The 25785-nt window shown below is 41.8% G+C and overlaps 1 protein-coding gene across 1 annotated transcript in view; it reads right to left on the bottom strand.

The window, feature by feature from the left end:
- The window catches only part of LOC124721721 (xaa-Pro aminopeptidase 3-like), a 189155-nt gene that overhangs the window by 104244 nt on the left and 59126 nt on the right, over positions 1–25785 (bottom strand). Inside the window, exon 2 of the mRNA XM_047246815.1 lies at positions 165–304. Coding sequence (XP_047102771.1) covers positions 165–304 — 140 coding nt within the window. The remainder of the gene's footprint in view (positions 1–164; positions 305–25785) is intronic.

Genomic DNA, 25785 nt, shown 5'->3' with positions numbered 1-25785 from the left:
ACTTATGTGAAAGGCAGAGGGTCACATGACCATCTGGTACCAGTAGTACACCATCTACAGCATTCCAAACCAACCAGTGTGATCTTTTAAGGGGGTGCCTAATATTTTGTCCAGTGGGTTTGCTTGTACAAGTACTGGAATTTGAGGCAAACATCTGTGCTTACCTCTCCTTTTTTTAGCAGATGTGGATGTGTCACATGAGTTGGCTGACCAATCACACCACATGTTTTCTCTTTCATATCAGATCCTTTTTCAACTGCGTATCTTGAATAGGAGCCATAAAAAATTCTTTGTATCTCATTTCCTGCAACAGAATTAGAATTCAAAATAAATCTTCCCATAAAAAATTGGCATGACAATTAGCAGTTAAAAATTAACAGTCATACTCTCAGTATTCTATAACCTCCAGTTAGATGTGTTCTCAAAAAAGATGTATTTACACTGTTCAGAGAAGTTATTACATCTTTTGGTACACAACAGAAGTGAAACATTTTTTTCAGATCTTATTCAACAGCACTATCAAAAACCAGGCTAACTAATTCACTGAATTTAAGTTATTACACAGGTTTTGAGGAGATGTCTCTGACCTAATCATATATTCATCACACCTAGGCAAAGAGGTTTGAGGGATAAAGAGAGCATGAAGCCATGGCAGCAGCCTCACTCTTATAGATGCAGCAATATCCATGCATTCATTCAGGAATCTAATAGAAAAAAATACACAATTAAACTATAAAATTCAAGAGAATATTCCTTTCAATAAATGAAGTATCCCCCTGACATATTATCCATAACACTAAGTTTAGGGCTTCGAAACTGAAGGTATACTTCAATTACACTTGATACAAATTTATATTAAATGTTTATTTATGAAACATAACCTAGAACAGTGAACTAATAGTGTTCTTGTAAATTGAAAAGGTGTGACATCAAACTAACAATAAAACTCTAAGAATGAGATCTAAGAAAAATAGCTTAGGCTTGCAGCTGGAATAAAACACAGGGTGTCCCTGGAAAAATGGTCATTATTCAGGGATATGACAGGAACAACCACCTGAAGCAAAAAGTCTAGTAAACATGTGCTCTAAAATGTGTACCTTAAGAGCTGTGAGCTAAGGTATGCATTTAGAGCCCACATTTATGTTGGCATACACCTTTGCCAGCACACCAGTTGGTACTAGGAAACATTGTATAGCAGGCACTGAACTAAGCATGCCTATGTGCCTATGACAAGAGAGGACCAAGACACACCCCCAGGCTACACACCGATAATGCCCCCTGGGCAGCGTGCATATAGGCCACTGCTGCAGACCAAGCTGTGTCAATCTCAATCTCTGTACCTCAATACATCGCATCGGGACTCAGTTTGCACTGCACCTCAATATGTACTGTGCTCTAGTCTTCCACAGTGATAGTCGTCGCCTTGCACCTTAGCTAATTGTGAGGGAACATTAGTCATTTTATATCGTTGTGATATGGACACAGACAAGATTCAAGAATTAGTACATATAACTGCTCACCGTTAAGCACAGAACTTCAAATTGGACAAAACTGAAGTTAAGTACTCAATTGGTTCCTGTAATAAAGTGTATTTTAACCATGTACGCATTTTGTGTTGTAGTGAGAGGAAACCCACCACCCACCTATCATACCACACTCTCCTCAACCAGCCAGGATCCACAAAACATTACAGGAGGGCACAGCCATAACAATGTTTACTAGACTTTTTTTGCATCGAATAATAATTCCTGTTATATCTCTGAAGTCAAACACTCCTCTTAGAACACCCTATATACACCAGGAAAATAAGTTATGAGAGAGGTTCAGTCACTACAAAGAAAGTGAAGTTAAGTTATCATGATCGAAAGATTCATTTGAACAGCACATTGGATTAATATACATGACCCTATTGGAGGTGTTGTGCCTTGTCTTCTGCCATGACCCAAATAGTTGTAATAACATTTAAAAGTTTAATGTGGGCTCTGATCCACAAAAGTCATAAACTTATTAATCTGCTTCATCACAGACTATATATTACAGTTGCTGCTGGTTTAACCAAGTCCAGAGTTCAGTATCACCAATAACCAACATCACGATGGAGGCAGATGTTCTGGTGTGAGTAGGGCAGTGGACTAGTGCAGACAACTGCTACGGAAGGAGGGGGGCCACGTGTGACGCATTTTTATGAGCAGACCCACTCTGACAGAAATGTGTATCTATAGTCAACAACAAGCCAGATGGGGCAGCTATAATTCTCAGTTCTACCACCACGAACCTTACCTTGCGCCTCAAGCCGTGTGCTCATTACTCAGCCACCCATGCCTGCTGTTGTTGTGTTCATCCCCGTGCAGGTCTCTATGTGGCTTACAACTTTCTGATTTCCCATACATTGCTTCACATGGTGACTTTTCATTTCTTCTTGCAAGGTTCTGTTCCCCAGTTTGTTGTCAAGGCACTGTCAGCCCGTACAGTGCCTTGTACCGACAGTGTTGTTTAGTGGTACTGTCACACCTGCGCAGATATTACAGTGGTAACGGAGGATCTTGTTACACATGTGACACTATTTTCCTTCCTTCCTTTTCATAGGGTTAATTCTGGGTCACCATGAACCTGCATTTCTGCAATGCTGGCAGGAACAGTTGGGCCTATAGAAGGAGCAGCAGCATCATGCGCAGATGCAGGCACTGCTAAACCAGAACGTGGAATTGCTTCATGCCCATGCTACACTACTGGCAGGTCAGGTGCCCACTGTGTGGTTTTCTGCCCAACCCTGATGCCATTTGCTGGTTTCAGTGTGTCTATGGAAAGATGAGAAAATTAACTGTGCCAGTTCCTGCTGCACTGCCAGGTAAGGCATATTGTTGATAAAGTGGATAAAGCCACGTTGTTATTGTATAGCAGTGCCGGGTTATGTGGAGTTGCTCAAAATTTTAAGTCCTCCACTGAGAACAAGATATTCCCCTTGACAAACTTTGTCGGTTGCTTATGCAGTATTCCAGACATCAAACCAAAGTGGTGGCAGCACAGTTGATGTTTAACCAGCACCACAACAAACCTAGGCAGTCATATGCTGTCTGGATCACCTATTTGCAGTGTCTCTCATGTGTCATTTTGAGTGTACCCCATTTAATCGCTTGCCATTTTGAATCTCATCTGGGCCACGAATTTATCAGCAGTATATGGAGATTCAGGACTTCCCCTGTTGAGTAAAATAACTTGACATCTGGGTTAAGTGCTCTTTATGAGAGAAGCATTTACAAAATGTACAAAGGTTTCCCAACACCTTCTGGAGAATGGCCTTAGACGCAAGCTGGAAGAGCAGAGTTTTCTCTCCCTAGAGGTGCACTCCTGGGAAGTGTGCTTAGCAAAGATGGCCCTGTCCTTACAGACAATCATACCAAAGACATCGTCACCCTGCCAGAATCCAAGACAAGGGCATTAAGTTTGTCTAGTCTGCAGTTTGTCAACAAGCTTTTCAGTCTCTCAGGTAGTGTTTGTGTGTTTGTGCTCTGCTCGCTTTTTGGCTTCTTTTATGTCAGGTAAACCTTTAACTCTGGCCTGTGACACCTACCAGTATGGTACCGTTCTGTCCCATCAGAACACAGGTGACACAGAGCAGCCCATCACTTACACATCAGAGACATTTTCTGCATCACAGCACAGCTATTCACAGGTGGAGGAGGTGCTTGCTATTGTTTTCGGACTTAAAGAATTTCACATTTTCTCCACATCACCAAACCCCCTCCACACACATCAGAAACCACAAGTTGCTGGTTTCCTTATTTGGCCCTCTTTCCAAGCTGCCAGATACAACTGTCCACCAACTGCAGATGTTGGCGCTCTTTCTCAGTAATTATTGATATGACATTCACTACTGCTCCACCACCCCGCAGGCAAATGCTGATGCGCTATCACGGCTGCTGGTAGGGTCCAATCCAGGGTTTGACCAGCAGGAGGCTTTCGTGGTCGCATTGGACAATACCGTGCAGCAGACCTTGTTGGATTTTCCATTGACACTGCAAAAGGTCGTGACTGACATGGCCGCCTAACCACTTTTCTGGGATTTTGTTTTGGCTGTCTACGTGGGTTTGCCAGAGTTTGTCTATTTGTGTGCGTATCTTGCATGGCATACATTTTTTTTCTTCACTGTGATCAACTCAATGTTGTCCGGGGGTCTTGTATGCCACAGCGGAGCAAAACTGTTATGTGTTGGTCCCCCAGCACTGTCTCCTCACATACTCCAGTTGTTGCATGTGTTGCACTGGGATACGACTCCTACGAAGGTACTGGTGCGTCACATCTACTGGCCAGCAATCGATCACAATGTCAGACATCTAGTGCATGCTTGAAGGCTCTGTGCCAGTTTTCCCCATGGCCATGGCCAGTCCCAGAGCACCCACAGGACAGAGTTTATGTTGATTTCATTGGCCCATTTTTGGGCAGCACGTAGTTGTCGGTGGCTGATGCCTTATTAAATTTCCTGTACGCCGCCAATCTGTCCTCCACACCGTTGACTGCCACTGTCAATGATTGCTGGTCAGTTTTGCCTCTGAGGGATAACCCACGACCTTAGTGTCTGATAATGATTGCCAATTTGTGTCTTGGGAGTTTGAAAACTTTTGCATTCACAATGATATCCAGAATCTGATCACCACCCCATTTCACCCAACTTCTAACTCTTGATGTGGGCCGGCCACGGTGGCCGAGCGGTTCTAGGCGCTTCAGCCCGGAACCGCGCGACTGCTACGGTCACAGGTTTGAATCCTGCCTCGGGCATGGATGTGTATGATGTCCTTAGGTTAGTTATGTTTAAGTAGTTCTAAGTTCTAGGCGACTGATGACCTAAGATGTTAAGTCCCATAGTTCTCAGAGCCAATTGAACCCTCTTGAGGTGGTGAGCTTCCTATGTACGTTCAGTACTCAAATGGGGAAGTGTGTGTGTACCTCTTCCTGTAACAATATGTTTTTGAGTTTTGTGACTACAAACTAAGTGGTTCCTCATATTTTTCCACTGAGGTTGCCTTTTAGGAATAGTCTTAGAGCCTGCAACAGTGGCAGTTGCCTGGCGTTGTGGTAGGCAACAAAGGTCAGCAGTTGTTTGCAGTGGACGTCAGTCTGGAGCAGCTGACTTGTCGTTCCAATCAGTTGTGCCTGCACCCCACTGCCCGTTACTGCAGAGGTCTTCCACTCTGCCGTGCATCAGGGTTGATCGTGGCACCATTCAGGGTGCGGGCTCCCAGTTGCCGTGGTGTGCTTCCCCGCGACAGCCCTCTGTACCCTTCACTGCCCTACGTTAGCCTTTAGCCTCAGGCCCTAGTGAGGATCACTTAAATATCTACCAATGTGTAGCCCATGGATTTTGACCCATCCTCCTCCTCCTCCTCCTCCTCCTCCTCCTCCTCCTCCTCCTCTCCACTCTCACCAGTGGATATGGCCTCACCTCTGCACCCCTTCTCCCCCTCTGACAGAGTTGGCAGCAACAGCCTCGCCTTAGGTCGTCAGTCCAATGCTCGGGTCTGTGGCATTTTCTCCCCTTCTATGCTGGAGGTCGTAGCCCCAGACTGGCATTTAAGCAATACGTGGCCTTTTCAGGAGGAAGAGATTTACTATCCCCACCAGTGGACTTCATGATGGAGCAGATGATCTGTGATGTTGCCAGGGTTCAAAGGTAGAGAAATTCACTAACTTATTCTACTTGCTCATTTCTACTGCTACTGCCACCAGTGCCCTACATGTTTCTTAAGCAGCTAGTTTTGTTCTTGCAATGATGTGAACATCAACTGCATAGGTCCATAGGTCAGAACCTGCTCTATTCTATTAAATATTGTGCCCGTTATGTTCATCGGAGCTGATCTTATTAAAAATCATACACGATAGTGCGTCCCCTTGCTTCATTCCACAATGATCGCCAAGGCTGGTGTTAAATTTACTTGTATTTGTACTTTACATACGAGTAGCATACTACTTTTTCTATAGTCACACATACAAGGGGTATTAACTCTTGCAGTATGCTAGGTTCATTCATTGCTTCAATAAACTATCTTGCTTTATAATCAACAAATGTATGACATGTTTTGATATCGTACTTCCTTGTTTTTTTTTTTTTTTTTTTTTTTGTTTTTTTCCCAATATTTGCATCACGGCAGGCATTTAGTTAATAGGTGATCTGCCAGATGTAAAGTCTGCCTGATATCTCCTGATTGGTTTTTCTGCAAAAGGTTTTATGCATGTAAAAATCAGGGAGGACAATGTTTTATGTGCAGTGCTCAATACTGTAATTCCCCTACAGTTTGTTTATTGCAGGGTATCCACTTTCTTACCTTGTTGTTGTTGTCTTCAGTTCAAAGACTGGTTTGATGCAGCTCTCCATGCTACTATATCTTGTGCGAGCCTCTTCATCTCCGAACAACTACTGCAACTAACAACTTTCTGAATCTGCTTACTGTATTCATCTCTTGGTCTCCCTCTATGATTTCTTCCCCCGTACTTCCCTCAAATACTAAATTTGTAATCTCTTCCCATCTCAGAATGTGTCCTATCAACCGATCCCTTCTTTTGGTCAAATTGTGCTACAAATCTCTTGACTCCACAACTCTATTCCGTATTTCCTTCTTAGTTACACGATCGACCCACCTAAACTTCAGTATTCTTCTGAAGCACCACATTTCAAAAGCTTCTATGCTCTTTTTATCTAAATTGTTTCCCGTCCATGTTTAACTTTCTTTGGTATAGCACATACTACTCCTACTTTCTAATCATCTGGGATGACTTTTGAGTACATATATGAGATCATGGCATACAAGCATCAAACTAGATTATCTCTACCACACTTAAGCTCAGCTGGTAGGTTGTCACAGCCAGGTGGCTTATTGTCGAGTAGTTTCATTAGTGCTTGCCGAATCTCATTTTCCTCTTCTTCCACCTGTTGGTTTTCGGTTAGTTCCCATGCTTCAGCATTTTATTTTGTTGTTTTCGGCTGAATGCCCCTTCTAAGGTACTGACCTTTCTATAGAATTATCTGCTTTCATTAGCGTTATTCAGTACTTCAATATCCTGCAACTGTCTCCAAAAAGGATTCTCTTCTTTATAAATAATTACTATTAAAAACAGTCTTGACCACAATTTATTTAATAAGGTGACCGGTTTCGACCACTACTGTGGTCATCTTCAGACCTATAAGTTGTATACAAAGCTCTAATTAGAGGGCTACATACATTAAACAGAATACATAAAGTTATAAAGCTATAAAACGTTGAATTACCATTGAGTAGGAACCTCTTTGTTGGAGAATCACTACTGGAGAAACCAGTGCATGTCTTACTATATATATAATGGAGGCTCCACCCACTTCTGACTGCATGATGTCATTATTAACCAATGAGTTATAAGTCGAATTATTGCCAAGTCAGGTATTGGGAGATTACAAGAAGTTTAGAGGGTTACGCACTAAAATTATGAAACTTAATTCCAAAATATCTTTTAACAAACAATGCCTAATGAATAATGTGATTCCTAATTATGTAAAAATTAGTTTCAATACCAGATCAAATATAGAAAAGTTTTTACGACAGAAGAGTAGCATTCTGTGAGTTAGATCTGAAATTAAAGATGCATATAAAGAAAAAGATGCATTAAATCTTGAAATGTACAGTTTTCATTTAAAAATTAGCAGTCAGTTGTCACCATTAATATTTTCACAGCTACTTAACTTTACAGATGACAAAATTAATGCAGTACGAGAAACTATTCTTAATAAGCATAATAAGAAAATGGCAGCCCTTGTTAGTCGCCAAAATGTGTGTTCACCAGATGTTTCACCAAATGTACATAACTTTTATCCAAGAGTAACCAATCTAACCAAAATTTCTTTTACTCCTGCTGAGACAACACTTTTAAACAAAGGCCTAAAATATAATTTAGCTCCACAATTGAATAATGCAAATATTAAACGTGTGATTGCTGATGTAAAGATTGCTGCAAAACATGCACAATTTAGTAGGTCTGAAATATGTGACATTGCACGTAAAACTAAGAATGTCATCACTAATGAAAAAGATAAAAATAAACATAATAATGAATTAAAACTTGTAAAGCAAATCAACCAGAAGTTAATAACTAATAAAGCTATTGCAATCAAGGCAGATAAAGGGAATACTCTAGTCATTGTTAGCGAAGATGATTATGTTTCTAAAACTTTACAATTTTTTAACGCTAATGGAATAACTGAGGTTAATAAAGACCCGACTTCAAGATTTCAAACGAAAATTAAAAAGCTGATTGATGATAATGACTCTTTACTTTCACCTAAAGATAAAATAACACTTAGAGTTATGAACCCAACTTTACCTAAGTTGAGATCGCAAATCAAATTACACAAACCAAATTTACCAATTCGTCCAATTGTTAATAATACCAACAGTCCCTCTTATAACCTGAACAAGAAGCTCAATCAAATCTTAAAATCCTTCTACGTTTATGATGAAAATTATAGTATTAAAAACAGTTTTGAATTAACTAAGTTAATTTATGATGTGGATATTCCAAAAAACGCAAGGTTCGCATCGTTGGACATCACAAATCTTTACACGAATATACCTATTCAAGAGACTATCTCTATCATTAATGATAACTTAACACATCACAAAATCATGAGCCCCAAAGAAATAGTAGAATTCATCGAACTGTTAAGAATTACTCTAGATTTTAATTATTTTTCATTTAATAATAAAATATACATACAGGAAGATGGACTTGCAATGGGGAATTCCCTGGCTAGCACTATAGCAGATATCTTCGTCAACTACGTTGAAATCCAATTTTTCAAAAATAATCCAGAAATAACAAATAAAATTATATACTACAAAAGATATGTTGACGACACACTGCTATTATATAACGGCTCTAAGGAAGAAATTGATGCTTTTGCTAACAACTTAAATAATTTACATCCAAAACTTGTATTTACAGTAGAACACGAAAGTAACAATAGTATTAATTTCCTTGACCTCACAATTACAAATCAGAATGGAAAACATAATATTTCTATTTATAGAAAACCCACATCAACCGACATAATAATAAATGCTACATCATGCCATCCATTAAGATACAAAATGGCATTTTTTAAAACTATGATACATAGGATACTGAAATTACCCCTCCAACATGACGCAATCCAAAAGGAAATTGATACATTAAAACAGATAGCAGTTGCTAACAATTATAATTCCCTTCAGGTTGATCTGTTATATCAAAAATTAAAAGAAAAAAATGACGCTGTTATAAATTCCAAGAAGAGATTTATACAAATGACATATATGGGACCTATCTCAGATAAAATAAATAGATTATTTAAGAACACAAGCGTGACAATAGCATTTAAAACTAATAACCCCCTACAGATGAAACTGAAACACACAATTGGAGACTCAAATAGATACCAAAGGTCAGGCGTTTATAAAATAATATGTAATGACTGTGAGAAACAGTATATTGGCCAAACTGGCCATAACTTTTTAACACGTTTCAAAGAACATACTACTGGTACTGCACGCATAAAATCAATATTTGGTCAACATCTTGATGGATACAATCATTCTGAAGGTAGCATTTCTAGCAATTTGAAAATATTACATACTGTGCCAAAAGGACCACTGCTAAATGCCTTAGAAGAAATTGAAATTTTTTCACTTCACAAAAGTAATCCATTATCTGTTTTAAACGAACAACTTCAGTTCAAAGACAAACATTTCTTTGAGCTTTTCGATGATCTGCTTTAGAATGTTTACTCTTCTGTTATTTGTTTTAAATGGTTAAATAATATATATATATATATATATATATATATATATATATATATATATATATATATATATATATATATATATATATATATATATATATATATATATATATATATATATATATATATATATATATATATATATATATATATATTTAACTATAAAGACTTTTATCAAATATTTTAGCTTCACATTGTAATCATCTTTTACCAAACATTATTTTATGATTGACTATATGTTTTAGAATTTTTGCTTTTATGTTTTTAGACTGCATATTGCTAATTCGCATCGTTTTATTTTTGACACTGGTTCATAATTTTATAATTTTAAAGTCTTTCGTTTTTATTTGCTTATATGACTGGCATATAAACAGAGGAATAGCAATGCATCAAAAAAAAACAGGCTCATGTAATCTACATATCAACTTCATAGATAATATTTCATATATATGGTCAACTACTTCGTATCATATTTGGGCAGCATGTGGTATACATGTTAGCTACAGATTATTGTAGCTTACTCTTTTCGTTTCAATAAAGACAAGTTGCTACTCAATAATACATCATCTGACGCCACAGTCTTTGACATTCTACTTCGCAACAACTTCGTTGGAAAGAATCCTGCTGCCACATCTTTGCACTGGTGTTTGTCCTCACCATGGCAACCACTAGTTCGACTATCGACTGTACAACAACTTCAGTGAAGAAAGCCTGCTGCATCATCTTTGCAACGGCGTCTACCTTCACCATAGCAACCAGTGGTTCCAAATGGTTCACTGACAGGCCTCGAGAGGGCAACTCATCTACTGCCAAACCGAAGTTCATTTTCCTACATATTTAAATATTTTTAACGCTTCTTAATTGACAATAGCTGTTTAATAAGCTAAGTTTAGTGTGTATTTATTTCTAATTCTTGACAATGTTCTTTTAACTAAGAAATTTTAAATTTGTAATTCGACTTATAACTCATTGGTTAATAATGACATCATGCAGTCAGAAGTGGGTGGAGCCTCCATTATATATATAGTAAGACATGCACTGGTTTCTCCAGTAGTGATTCTCCAACAAAGAGGTTCCTACTCAATGGTAATTCAACGTTTTATAGCTTTATAACTTTATGTATTCTGTTTAATGTATGTAGCCCTCTAATTAGAGCTTTGTATACAACTTATAGGTCTGAAGATGACCACAGTAGTGGTCGAAACCGGTCACCTTATTAAATAAATTGTGGTCAAGACTGTTTTTAATAGTAATTATTTATAAGACATTGATCACTGCTGTTCCCACAATGCATTCAAAAGTAATTCTCTTCTTTGCTCCAAAAATTTGCTTTTCCACACACATTTTTTCTCTGTAGTCATTCACTACCATTCTTGTTCTTCTGGCCTACATCCTTCTGTATCATACATTTTTTGCTCTTGCTGCCTCCTTACACTCTTCATAATACTATTCATTACTTCTAGTCTCTTGTTCCATACCAGTCACTTTCTCTGCAGCAGTCTGTTTCTCAAGCCTGATTTTAATCCACCGCTCATTTATGTTCCAATATCCTGCACAATGTCCGATCGCCACCTGGTGATGACTTTTACCCCCAAATAAAAAAGAATCATTTAGAACCCTAGAGAGAGAGAGAGAGAGAGACACACACACACACACACACACACACACACACACACACACACACACACACACAGTCTGCATGGAAATTATTTTTATTTGCAGTACTATGATTGTGAATTTTACAATTCACCCCAAATTTCCTCTCATTATTAACCTAAAAAACCATTAGGCCTAAGGAGTACCTGTATTGACACTTGAGTTTAAGAATCCTTAGGTGCCTCAAGAGGGTTTTCTAAGACCTTCGGTAATAGAATTTACGTAAAAAAAGTACTTTTTGACCTTACACAGATCTGCTGAATGAGTGACTGGCTATACAGGAAATTTCAGAGAAAATAATGAACACAGCTGAATGCTGCGGTGCAAGCAGTGTAGACTAAGCCAGTTTAAACCCAACCACCAGCAATTATTTGATTTAATATTTAGCATTTCTAAAAGGTTCTTTAAATTTCTTATGCTTCCAATGTTTGTATCTTATGGAATATGAATTGTCAGATACCAATGATATAAGATGTATTTGGTCTTTGAAATAAATCGAAAGATGGTAGGTGAAAATTTGTGCTGGAGTGGGACTCGAACCCGGATTTCCCACTTAACGCAAGAGATCGCCTTGACCACATCGGCTATGCTTCCCATCTGACCCCAATTTCCATCCTGACATACAAAGGCAATGTCCTTGTTCATTCTCTTGCTGCCAGCTCACCCTGATACCTACAGGGCATGCATACACAAACATAGGCACACACACACGCACGCACACACACCTCTGGCATCTGCCCTGCCGGACATGTCTGACAGAACAGACACCATGGATGTGTGTGTGTGTGTATATTTCATGTCTATGAGTGTGACAGCTCTTACAGTTACATCAGGTTGAATGTACATTACATACAAACTCCTGTCGGAATCAAGATGAGCTGCCAGCAGGAGGAGAATGGACTGAGATGATACTTGCTTACAACGGGATGGAAATTTGGGTCAGATGGGAAGCATGCCATGATAGTTGAGGCAATCCAGGGACTTGTCCCATTAATCGGGCAATCCGATTTTAGTCCTGATATGGCACAAAATTTCATTTGTCATCTTAGGATTTACTTCAGAGCACAACTGCTACTGTCATTGGTGTCTCTGTTAACACAATAAACACCACTGTTTCAGATAGTGGTATCTGTTCTGTCAGATGTGTCCGGCAGAACAGACACTACAAATATGAGTCTGGGTATATCTTCACATCTTATGGAATATTTGATGCTTATATAAATAGCAGCACACTCTGTCCAGGAATTCTGTTCTCTTCTAGCTGTATACTGGAGTTTGTAAAAAATATGCTTTCAGTGTTAAGTGTAATACTTCATTAATGATCTTGGTTTGAGTACTGGACTTGATTCTCGTTACAATGTGACATTGTTTGGTGGAGACTCTGGTTAGTGCAAAACACCTATATCACTGTGGCTCCAATTATGCAATGTAAAAGCCCCATGGCCCCAATTACACAATTTAGCACCTGTGACCTATACAGACAGGAACCAGAATACAAGCAGCATATAATTCCCGTAGTCGGTATATTCAGGAGACTAATGGACTCCAGACCAGCAGTACATGAGCTGCACATCATGCACCCATCAGTGCTCTCCGGAGATTGTAGTCAGGACCCAATGAAATGGCTGAAATGATTTTACAGTCGCCAAATACACGGTCCAGTCACATTATTGTGACCACCCCCTATGTTTGATGTAATCGTGCAATAACTTGGAGGGTGTATAAAGTGTTGTCGGGAGGACGCAGACAACAGTGCAGTCTTTGTCGTAATGCGCATGTGGAGGGATTTATTTGACCTCCAAAAGGGCACAATCATTGACTTTCGGACCACGTGTGGAAACATTTCCGAAATGATTACGTTTGTAAACTGTTCACACGCTGCTGTATTTAAGTATACTGTGCACAACAAAATGGCGATATCCAGAACTGGCTCTGAGGCAACTGATGTGCACCACGGGTCATAGATAACAGGGGTGAACGATGATTATGGAGATGTCTACAAGCGAATAGATGTGCAACTGTTGAGCAACTGACCGCAATGGTATCTCCTCAATGACCGTTCAACGAACATTGCTGTGTACAGACCTCTGCATCAGGTGTCTGGTTCGTGCACCTGTGCTGGCTGCTGTTCATCAGTGACTAAGCCTGGAATTTGCACACAGCACTGAGTGGTGACAGGTGGCCTTTTCAGATGAATTTTGTTTTATGCTCCATCAAACAGATAGCCATTGGCGTATATGGTGTGAAATGTCTGAAAGCAAACAAGGAGGGAGCGTTATAGTCTGGGGACTGTTTTTATGGCATTCCCTGTCCGATCTTGTCATTCTAGAAGGCACAATGGCTCAACACAAGTATGCATCTGTTGTTGGGGACCATGTGCAACCCTACATGCAGTTTGTTTTTCCACAGCAGGATGGTATCTTTCAGCAGGACAACACAACATATTATAGTGCACAATGTACATCCGTGGTTCGAAGAGCCCCAGGATGAGTTTACTGTACTCCCCTGGCCACCTAACTCCCACAATTTAAACCTAGTCGAGAATGTGTGGGACCACCTCGATCGGGCTGTTCGCGACAGGAATCCTCAATCGGGAAACCTAGCAAGCTGGCCATGGTACTGGAGTCGGCAAGGCTCTGCATCCCTGCCGCTACCTTCCAGAAACTAACTGAAATACTTCCTGCATGTCTCTGAGCGGTTCACACTGCAAAAGGTAGTTATTCAGTCTTTGGACAGGAGGTCACATAAATGTGACTGGACAGTGTACAACGGGCAGGATGGCATATTGTGTTTGGCAAATGTGTAGTTTTACTAAAGGCCTGGCCACACAGAATGCGCTCTTTGACCTTGAACTGCTGCGGGCAGCCCGCGTCGTTGAAATGTGTGCTGTTGCATCGGGTCGGTCAGGCAGTGGGCGGTCTTGCCACAGTGGCAAGCACCAGTCTATCTCAAAAAACACATTCGCCGAAGCGGTCGGCGTTGGGTGCGCCTGCAGCTGCATTTTTTGCTGTGTGCTCACACCGATGACTGAGCCAGCAATGGCGACAGGCAGATCTGTCATATCTGTGAGCATGCAGTGCAATGAGTGGAAATCATACAAACAGAAAACTTATCGGACAGGTGAGGAAGTACAGCTTCTTGTGCAGTACAGGCGATGCAGGTTATAAGAAAATTTTGAAGAAGGCCGAATTATGGAGGGACATAGCTGCTAAACTGGTCCAAAATGGTAAATATTTTTGCAAAAAATTTAATTTTCACACATACAATAAGTTACATAAAATGAAGTAGAGTGCAGTGTTATATACTGGAAATCAGTTAGGGTATATTATATCTTGAGGCATCTGAAAGATAGTACAGGAAGTATGTAAGCAATCATGTGATCAAAAAGGAAAGCAACACGAGAAAATGAACTTCACATAAGACAATTACGTGTCGCATTCAACGAAAATTAATTTTCTTGCCTCACATGGTTTCTGATGTCAAAATGAATTATTTTCATGCATGTTTCTAACACAACCAAAGATGTTATTCCATACACTTGTTTTGTAATACAATTCAAAGCAATACCTCATGCCTTATGAGAAATTGTATCCTTAACATTTGCAATCAGTAAAAACTTAACATACTCGTTAAAACTGAACAAAGCCCCAGGGGCCGATGGAATCCCTATTGAATTTTATATTGCAGTTGAGTTAGCACTCACTGCTGTTCATATAATCTGTCACAGTTCCCTCTAACAAAAACCGTGCTCAGTAATTGGAAGGAAGCGTCACATTCATCTACAAGAAGGGTAGCAGAAGTGATCCACAAAACTACCGTCCTACAACGAAGAGCCAAAGAAACCGGTACACCTGCACAATATGGTGTAGGGCCCCGAGAGCACGCAGAAGTGCCTCAACACGACATGCCATGGACTTGACTAATGTCTGAAGTAGTGCTGCAGGGAACTGACACCATGAATCCTGCAGGGCTGTCCATAAATCCACAAGAGTATGAGGGGGTGGAGATTTCTTCTCAACTGCACGTTGCAAGGCATCCCAGACATGTCTGGGGAGTCTGGTGGCCAGGGGAAGTGTTTAAACTCAGAAGAGTGTTCTTGGAGCCACTCTGCAGCAGTTCTGGACATGTGGGGTGTCGCATTGTCCAAGTCCGTTGGAATGCACCATGGACATGTATGGATGCAGGTGATCAGACAGGATGCTCATGTACGTGTCATCTGTCACAGCCGAATCCAGACGTATCAGGGATCCCATATCACTCCAACTGCACATGCCCCAAACCACTACAGGGCTACCACCAGCTTGAACAGTCCCCTGCTGACGTGCAGGGTCCATGGATTCAAGAGGTTGTCTCCATACCCCTCCACGTCCATCCACTCGATACAATTTGAAACGAGATCGTCTGATCATGCAACATGTTTCCAATCATCAACAGTCCATTTTCGGTGTTGACGGACCCAAGCAAGGTGTAAAGCTTTGTGTCACGCAGTTATCAAGGGTAAACGAGTAGGCCTTCGCTCCGAAAGCCCATATCGATGATGTTTCATTGAATGGTTCTCACACTGACACTTGTTGATGCCCCAGCATTGAAATCTGTAGCAATTTGTGGAAGGGTTGCACTTCCATCACGTTAAACGATTCTCTTCAGTCATCATTGGTCCCGTTCTTGCAGGATATTTTTCCGGTCGCAGCGATGTCGGAGATTTGATGTTTTACCGGTTTCCTGATACTCACGGTATACTCGTGAAATGGGTCGTATGGGAAAATCCCCACTTCATCGCTGCCTCAGAGATGACTTTAGGAATATACTACAACCCCTAAGTATCGCTCCCATATGGATCGTGTGGACAAGATTAGACTAATTACAGTACGCACAGAGGAATTTAAACAGTCTTTTTTCCCGCACTCCATACGTGAATAGAACAGGAAAAAGCCCTTACAACTGGTACAATTGGACATACCCATTGACACGCACTTCACAGCGGTTTGCAGAGTATAGATATAGATGTAGAATTATGTCGGGATACACCTGAAAATACAACATAGCTAGCTCTGCCGTTAACTGCGTTATAAGATACTAGACAGAATGGTTCTGTGGCTACGACAGGCTCAGCCTGATAAGTGTTAACACAATTCTGATAATTTGTTATGTAGTTATACAAAGTGTGCCATATTTTAATGCAAACTAGCTTTACTCTATCGAAAACGGTAAAATGTTCTATCTGAAGTGAAAATCTGGCTGTTCTGCTTTTGTTCGTATTTGCCAGGTATATCGAAAAAACACCCTTTACAATAGTTTTCCAGGTATTTTGACTTTTCTTGCTTTAATGTTATGGCTAATTTCGCGTCGGGTGTTATTGGATACAAATATCTATTTTATGAATTCTTCCCGAAAGCTTATTTGACCAGATCTAGGAAATAGTTAAACTGGGAAATATTTAACCTGTAAAACTCACAGAACTTTGTATTTGTTTAATAAATAACGATTTATTTATTTCGCTTATGGCATTTAATTACATTTCAGTATTGGATCACGTTATTTTACATTACATAAGATTATATATAATCACAGCAAACATCTAGTCCTCGGATATATTCAGTGGATTTTTGGGATGCCATGAGGTTGTTGTTCAAAGTCCCCACTGAACGCTCTGGTACTGCATTCTTCTCTGATATGTTGTACGGTCTCCTTACACACCCTGCAGTCACATGTTGGCGAAGACAGAAGTCGCTATTTGAAGAGTGAGTTAGCACATCTTCCATGCCCATTCTTAGTCGGTTCAGAGTTGACCAGATCTTGCGGGGCTGGTCAAACCCAGGAACTGCCTCAGTAATACAAGGCAATAGGTGGCAAGTTGTTGGGGCATTTTGGAGCCAGTCTCTTCTCCAAGAGTTGACGTCAGCCCCAGTGAAGCTGTCGAGAGCAAGAGGAGATTGTCTTGAATGAAGCCTCTCGATACTCAGATCAGGTATATCTATGTGTACCAGTAGTTCAGGGTTTTCTTCGATCTTGTCGTATTCCCTGACCGAGGCTGCTTCTCGTCGCATTTTTAGGGGTGGTATATGACTCAGGATAGGTAGACATATGTTAGGTGTAGACCTAACGGTTCCTGAAACAATGCGCGTGCTGTTGTTCAGTTCAACATCGATTTTGTTGACACGGCTGCTATTTAGCCATACTGGTGCACAGTACTCTGCCGCAGAGTGTACCAGGCTCAGTGCAGACGCCCTCAGAGTTGTTGCCATTGATCCCCAGGTGGTTCGGTAGAGTTTACAGATGAGGTTGTTTCTTGTTCCTGGTAAGTGTCGTAAACGAAATTTTTGGTCGAGCCTTGTCTTAGAGACAGGACATGTTCCCACTTTCTATTACACAAATGTTGGAGTAGAATGTCTTTTTCATTATTTTCTTCTAGCAGTAGATACAATAATAATTTGCGATCACTAATTTGAAAAAAGGTGCGTGTATTGCTACGAAATGTTCACGACTGAGCTGCAGGCTACGCCGTGTGTGTGTGTGTGTGTGTGTGTGTGTGTGTGTGTGTGTGTGTGTGTGGGCGCGCGCGCGTTTGTGCGTGTGTGTTGCGTATTGAACCGGGGACCTAGATACCTGTTTAGTGTAACTGAGGCAGAATAAGGGGAACCAGCCCGCAGCCGCCGAGGCAGATGGGAAACCGCCTTAAAAACCATTCACAGGCTGGCCGGCACACCGGACCTCGGCCCTAATCCGCCGGGGACCGGCACGCCTTCCCGCTCGGGAAGCAGCGCGTTAGAGCGCGCGGCTAGCCGGGTGGGCTCAGGCTACAGTACTCGGCCGTGGCGCGCTCAGGCAGTGCGCTCGGCGCCAGCGCGCACAAATGAAGTACTCCGACTTCTCTTTTCTCCATACTGTACTGAGATACAGCTTTCGTTCCAACTTTAAAAACAATTTTGATATAATAGCTACACTTAGTCAGCAGCAACGTATCACCTGAAACGAATGAAATATAAAGTAGCCAGCGACCATATTTTTCACTGCAAACCCTTCAAAGTTTGCTACATAGTGCTTGGAAAGTAGGTATCACATCGACAAAAAGATACGTAATCGAGCTATAATGTGAAACTATAAGATATGCAAATATCAACTTTTTGTGCGTATTAGTTTCTTCAGAATCGAATGAGAAGGATTTTATAATGACAAAAACGCAAACGCACAAAACCTAAAGAAGTGGTTTTTAATTTTCTAAAAGAATAAGAGAATCTCTACGGAAAAACTAACTACAGGAATTGACGTAGTTTTGCTTCATTTACACACAGCATTTTCTACAGCAAGAAATTCGGAAAACTCATTTTTCTCGTGTACCATATCAGCTGTTGTGGGGGAACCGCTTCCTATGTGGCGTCCCTCGCCACTGAAAGACGATGCCAAAGGCCTTTAGACAACACAGCTCAGCATCGATTCTGGAACAACGAACAACAGTTTTTTCGTTGTCTGCCTGTGTGCTCTGTAGTTGCGGCAGTGAGTTAGTGCTTACATAGCACCTTGCGCTTTTCATTTTGTGAGTTTGATTATTAGTATCGTCTTTAGCGCTGTCTAAAAGACATCAGAACCAGTTTTTGTTTTCTTGCATATATTTCTGTGTGTATCGGAGTTTCAATAGTGTAGATTTACGCTGCGTGCAGCGCCACAGTCGAGTAGTTTGAACGTTTGGAGCAGCCAGTTGGCAGCCTCAGTTCGTTGCGAGTCTGTGTGCTGTGCAGCTGCCGGCCGCGGTGGTCTTGCGGTTCTAGGCGCGCAGTCCGGAACCGCGCGACTGCTACGGTCGCAGGTTCGAATCCTGCCTCGGGCATGGATGTGTGTGAAGTCCTTAGGTTAGGTTTAAGTAGTTCTAAGTTCTAGGGGACTGATGACCACAGCTGTTAAGTCCCATAGTGCTCAGAGCCATTTTTTGCTGTGCAGCTGCGTTCAGTTAGTGTTTATATACCAGGTTGAGCGCTTCACTTCAGAAGCGCCACAGTCGGGTAATTTTCTCTTTTGCGGGCGTCTGTTCGTACTTTTTCAGTCACTCCTCATTGCTTTGCTTGTGGGCGCTGATGACCTAGACGTTGAGCGCCTGTAAACCCCAACACACACACACACACACACACACACACACACACACACACACACACACTCCTGTATTTATGAGATCTTATTCAGATTTTTATACAGTAGATATGGATAGGAAGTGTTCTTGTTGTCAGCACAGGAATTGGCTGCTGGTACGTAAACAGCTGGAGGCTGCGTTGGCCACAGTCGACAGGCTTCTGGCTGTGGTGACATGAGGGCGCCGGTTGCGAGACCTGCGACACCTCAGTGCCAATGGAACGCCCTGGTTGGTACGTTTTCCCTGCGTCTTCTGATACACAATATCTTAACTTGAGAGTGAGTGAGTGGCGCACAGTGGCGTGTTCGTGCGCGTGTCATTGGGCAAAAGGCGAAAGGGGAATGCGCCTCACGGCTGCCTCCGTATACCTTAACAACAGGTACGAGGTGCTAACCTGTGTCGATAATAGTTCTGAGCCACAACGGGACGTGTCTCCCAATGTACCAGCGGCCGATTTTCCTGCCCAGTCCAGACAAGTGCAGAGGGCGGGTATCCTAGTCATTGGAATCTCCAACTTATGCAGGTAATGAAGCCCCTGAGGGAGGAAAAGTGACACAAGTTGACACTAATGACGCCTAGCGCCTGGGTTCTGAGGCCATCCTCGGTTCTCGGTTCCTGTCGGCGGATAAGTTGACACTAATGACGCCTAACGCCTGGGTTCTGAGGCCATCCTCGGTTCTCGGTTCCTGTCGGCGGATGGCTGATTTGGTGAAAAAACAACTAGCATCGCACACGGGGTGCAGCCAAAGCTGACTATTTGTAGCATCGTACCGAGGGTTGATTGCGGTCATCTGGTTTGTGCTCGTCCTCGCAGACCGGTTACAGAAAAGATTAATACAAGTAAACTGTAGGAACGTGCAAGGAAAGGTTCCAGAATTAGTATCGCTAAATGAAGGTTATAATGCTCGGATAGTATTAGAACAGAAAGTTGATTGAAACCAAAAGTGAACAGCAACGAAATCCTAAGTTCAGATATTGTCTATCAACACTGGTGCTAAGGGATTCGTGTGTGGTTATTTTGAATGTCTTGTCCGAAAATTAGTTCGAGCAGAAAATCAGAGAACCAACTAGTGAAGGTAACGTCTTAGACCTCCTAGCAACAAACAGACCTGAACTTATTGAATCAGTTAACGTAGATGAGCGTAGCAGTGATCATATGGCTGTGATCGCATCTATAACCACGGGTTTTACACGAATTGTTAAGAAAGGTAGGAAAATATTTTTGCTTAGCAACAGTGATAGGAGACAAACTGCAGAGTATGTAAGTAGTCAACATTAACTATTCAGTGCTGAGGACGAAGACGTGGAGCACAAACGGGAAAAATTCAGAAGCATCATTCAATATGCTTTAGACAAGTATGTTCCCAGCAAGGTCTTCAAGGGATGGGAAAGACTCGCCGTGGTTTAATAGCAGTGTTAGAGAACTGCTGCGTAAACAAAGAGAGCATCACAAATTCAAGCGAAGTCAGAGCATACCTAACTAACGAAGCGAAAATGGGTGTAAGGAAAGCAATGAGACAAGCGTTCAGTGACTTTGAAAGTAAAATTTTGACAACCAATGTGAATAAAACCCTAAGATATTTTAGTACGTAAAATCAGTAAGCGGTTCTAAATCCTCTATTCGTTCAGTCAGTGAGACCATTCTGGCAACGGAACGAAGATAACAGAGAGGGCTGAAATACTGAATTCGGTCTTCCGAAACTGTTTCAACGCGGAAATTGTAACACGATCCCTCCTTTCAATCATCGTACGAAAGTAGAAATGGCAGATATTGAGGTAACTGATCGCGGAATAGAAAAGCAACTACAATTGCTTAGTAGTGGAAAGGCATCAAGACCAGATGACATACCTATAAGACTGTACAAAGATTATGTGAAAGAAATTATTTCCCTTCTAGCAGCAGTTTATTGTAGATCACTGGAGCAACGAAGGATCCCTAGCGAGTAGAAAAAAGCGCATGTCATTCCAGATTTCAAGAAGAATCGTAGGACAGATGCACATAATTGTCGGCCTATAGTGTTGATGTCAACAATCTGTAGTAGAATTATGGAGCATGCTTTGTGTTCACGTATTTGACGCTTTTGGAGAAGTATAATCTCCCCTATAAAATCAACATGTACTGCAAACAGATCGCGAAACTCAGCTCGCTGTATTCCACCACGAGATCCATAGCGCTGTAGGGAAGGGCGCTTAGGCTGATGCCGTGTTCCTTGACTTTAGGAAGGCGTTTCACACCGTCCCACACCGCCGTTTAGTGGAAAAAAAAAACGAGATTACTGAGTATCGTAAGAGATCTGCGACTGGATAATAAGATTTCCCTACAGAAAGACCTCAACATGTCGCTTTCAACAGAACAAAACTGACAGATTTAAAGGCAATTTCCGGCGTACCCCAAGAGAGTGTGATAGGACCATTACTGTTTAAAACGTATATAAATGATATAGTAGAAAGCATCAGAAACTCTTTGAGACTGTTCGCAGATGATGCGGTTGTCTATAAGAAAGTAGCAACGACAGAAGACAGTATCGATTTGCAACGTGACCTACAGAAGGTTGCTGAATGGAGCAGTCTCTATTAGTTGACCCTGAACGTAAATAAATATAACATATGAGTATAGCGGATACATAGAGAAAGAAATCTACTACTGTATAACTACTCTATTGATGACAAATTGTTGGAAACAGTATCTACTGTAAAATATCGAGGAGTAACTATCCATAGCGACTTTAAGCGGAATGACCACCTAAAACAAATAGCAGGAAAATCAGGCGACAGGCAGATTCATAGGAAGAATCTTATGGAAATGTAACTCATCCACGACAAGGCGCTTGTTCGGCCGATTCGTGAGTACTGTTCATTACTCTGGGCCGTTTGCCAAGTAGGACTGATAGAAAAGGTAAAGAAGATACAACGAAGAGGGGCACGTTTCGTCACAAGATCGTTTACCCGGCGCAAGAGGGTTGCACAGATGCTCAACAAACTCCAGTGGCAGATGCTGCAACAGAGGCGTTGCGCATCACGGTCAGGTTTACTATTGGTATTTCGAGACAGCAGGCTCCAGAAAGAGTCGGACAACATTTTACTTCCTCCCACATATATCTCGCAAAAAATCGAGAAATTACAGCCAACACAGAGGCTTACCGACAACCATTCATCCCCAGTGCCATTAGCGAGTGGAACAGGGAAGCGGATACCTGAAGTACCCTCCGCCTTGCACCGTTAGGTAGCTTGCGGAGTAAGACACAGATGTAGAAGTTCAGCTGCTGGATTAAATTCCTGGCCGAACTGAAGAAAATGTTTTGCGGCAGTCAGCAGCAAGTCCGCTTAGCGGAAGAAAACTGAAGCACAGGGCCCAACATCGTGAGGAAACGACACAGAACAGAATGTTTCGGCTCAATGCCACACTGTAAATCCGAATATGACAGAAGCTGACAAAATCTCACACTTGATGCAATGGGTCACAGAAGACATGTACCGTGCTCTCATGCTAAAGGACGTCACAAAAACCGAGGAATTTATCAAGTGGTGCCAGCGTAACGAGGCACTGCAACAAAAAGAGTCTGACAACAGAAGTATGACTGACGCCTGAATGTGGTCCCTGCAGCAATTGTGGAACACCACTACAACCTCGCCTCTCATAAACCAGGTAGTAATAGAAGAGTGACATCATTTTATGGCAACCAGAACTGTCCGACCGAGTGAGCACGAGAGCAATAGAGAATGTTGAAGAAGAGGTGCTTAGATCTTTAAACAGTTGAGCGCATCACGAAGAATGGGCTCACCCAGCTTGGACTTATGGCTCAGCAGTCAAACGACAACCTAGAACCCGACCGATGGAGCTACAACCGACCCCTCCAGTAAGAAAAGCACCCTGTAGAAGAACAGACATTTGGAGGGCAGAGAACAACACACTGCTGTGTTTTCACTGTGAATGCCCTGGACACGTTATATGTTACTGCAGAGAAAGAAGGCGACTTTTCGACAACTACTACACCACCAGACATCGACCGTAGCAGTAGCTCTATTAACGGCAGTAAACTGAAGATGATTACAGTTTACCTGTCGGACGAAGTCCATCGTTCTACCCTGGACGAGGCCGCTTCCCAACTCCCCAGTAAGACTTAGCCTATCCTCGTCACCGTACAGTCACCGGCCACTCGCCTACCTCCCAAATTCAGAAAAACTAAGAGAGTCGACCATCTACAGAGGTGAGGCCGCCACAGATGAAAATCTTCCACGAACGACAATCACCGATGTGTCAGAAAATCTCACTGACGTCCTCACCGACGAAAAACACTTCGGGACACTGGTCGACTGGTGGTGTACCTTTTCTGTAATGGCTAACGCTTATCGTCGTCAGCTAAAGAAGACTACATTCCGTGGTATGAAAGCGACTGTGCTGAAAGCTGTAAATGGAATATACATCCAGCCGATAGTAACATGTATCGGACGAACGTACGTAAGTGGGTGTGGGAGGTGGGGAGGAGGGGGTGTTGATGGTCCGGTCCCCCTCCTCGCCTTATAGAGAAAAAGGTGAATAAAAAAGGTGAATATTAGTCGAATACTCGATTTTTGAAACCCAGTGCCACAAAATGCCGGCCGCGGTGGCCATGCGGTTCTAGGCGCTCAGTCCGGAGCCGCGCGACTGCTACGGTCGCAGGTTCGAATTCTGCCTCGGGCATGGATGTGTGTGATGTCCTTAGGTTAGTTAGGTTTAAGTAGTTCTAAGTTCTAGGGGACTGATGACCACAGATGTTAAATCCCATAGTGCTCAGAGCCATTTGAACCATTTTTTTTGCCACAAAATAGTAGTCACGCACCGCGTTTGGTTGACATTGCGACAAATCGTGGGAGTATGATTCCACAAACGACAGCTGTGCCCAAAAGCGAGGTGTCTTCCCCCACCGTCACTATGCGTTCAACGGAACCGAGCTACTCTGATGTGTCACTTCGCTTTGGGCAGTCAACAACCAACAGTGAAAGTTTTTGGCGTCGCGTGTTTAGCTCTGCCTGTGTGTGTTAATTGATAACAGTCTCGTTTGAAGAAACTATCAAACGGACAAGTCAGAAATAGCTTTTAGGTTTTCGTTTCCAAACAACAGACCATCCCTCATAAACTTGTTTCAAAAGACAATTGCATAGCTCTGCATATAGCGGGAGCGGTTAAAAAAAAGCTTCTTTCTCCAATAACTTTTCATTTAATCTGTAGTTTACAAGTTTTGCCAGTTGCAATGAATAATTTTTTAATACTGGGCAGAATCGTAATAGTGTCGTTTGTTTTGAGTTAGCAGTTTGGTTGCAGTCTGACGCCTAGTGTCGGATTTTTGTACTACAGATACGGACACTCAAATTGTTCAAATGGCTCTAAGCACAATGGAACTTAACATCTGAGGTCATCAGTCTCGGATACGGACACTCGTGGCTTTAATTACAAGCGAAGTAGCGAGCCGATATTTATTCCTGTTGATTCCTTGCGTTAGGCTATATGAGACACTTTGGTTTTAATGTTCAATACCTATTTTTTATTTATAATTATCGTAAAGTATTTGTATGGAGTGTAGCCATGTATGGAAGTGAAACATGGACAATAAATAGTTTGGACAAAAGAGAATAGAAGCTTTCGAAATGTGGTGCTACAGAAGAATGTTGAAGATTAGGTGGGTAGATCATGTAACTAATGAGGAGGTATTGAATAGGATTGGGGAGAAGAGAAGTTTGTGGCACAACTTGACTAGAAGAAGGGATCGGTTGCTAGGACATGTCCTGAGGCATCAAGGTATCACAAATTTAGCATTGGGGGGCAGTGTGGAGGGTAAAAATCGTAGAGGGAGACCAAGAGATGAATACACTAAGCAGATTCAGAAGGATGTAGGTTGCAGTAGGTACTGGGAGATGAAGGAGCTTGCACAGGTTAGAGTAGCGTGGAGAGCTGCATCAAACCAGTCTCAGGACTGAAGACCACAACAACAATTATCGTAAGAATTGTCCGAGTTTTGGGCGTCTTCACTAGCAACTGCTGACTTTAAAACTCTTTGAACGTATTTGTCCAATATTTATAAATTTTAATAGATCAGAGGCACATGCATTGGTAGTGTAAATCTCAAATTATCTATCATACACCCAAAAAAAGTTTTTATAATTTTCTAAAATAACATTTTCTCAACCCAGTATAAATTTATAACAGAAAGCGTGAGTTTGTTTCGAA

The sequence above is a fragment of the Schistocerca piceifrons genome, chromosome X, assembly GCF_021461385.2.
Source record: "Schistocerca piceifrons isolate TAMUIC-IGC-003096 chromosome X, iqSchPice1.1, whole genome shotgun sequence".
Lineage (NCBI taxonomy): Eukaryota > Metazoa > Arthropoda > Insecta > Orthoptera > Acrididae > Schistocerca > Schistocerca piceifrons.
The sequence above is the reverse complement of the archived record's forward strand: the minus strand, read 5'-3'. Positions and strand labels throughout refer to the sequence as shown.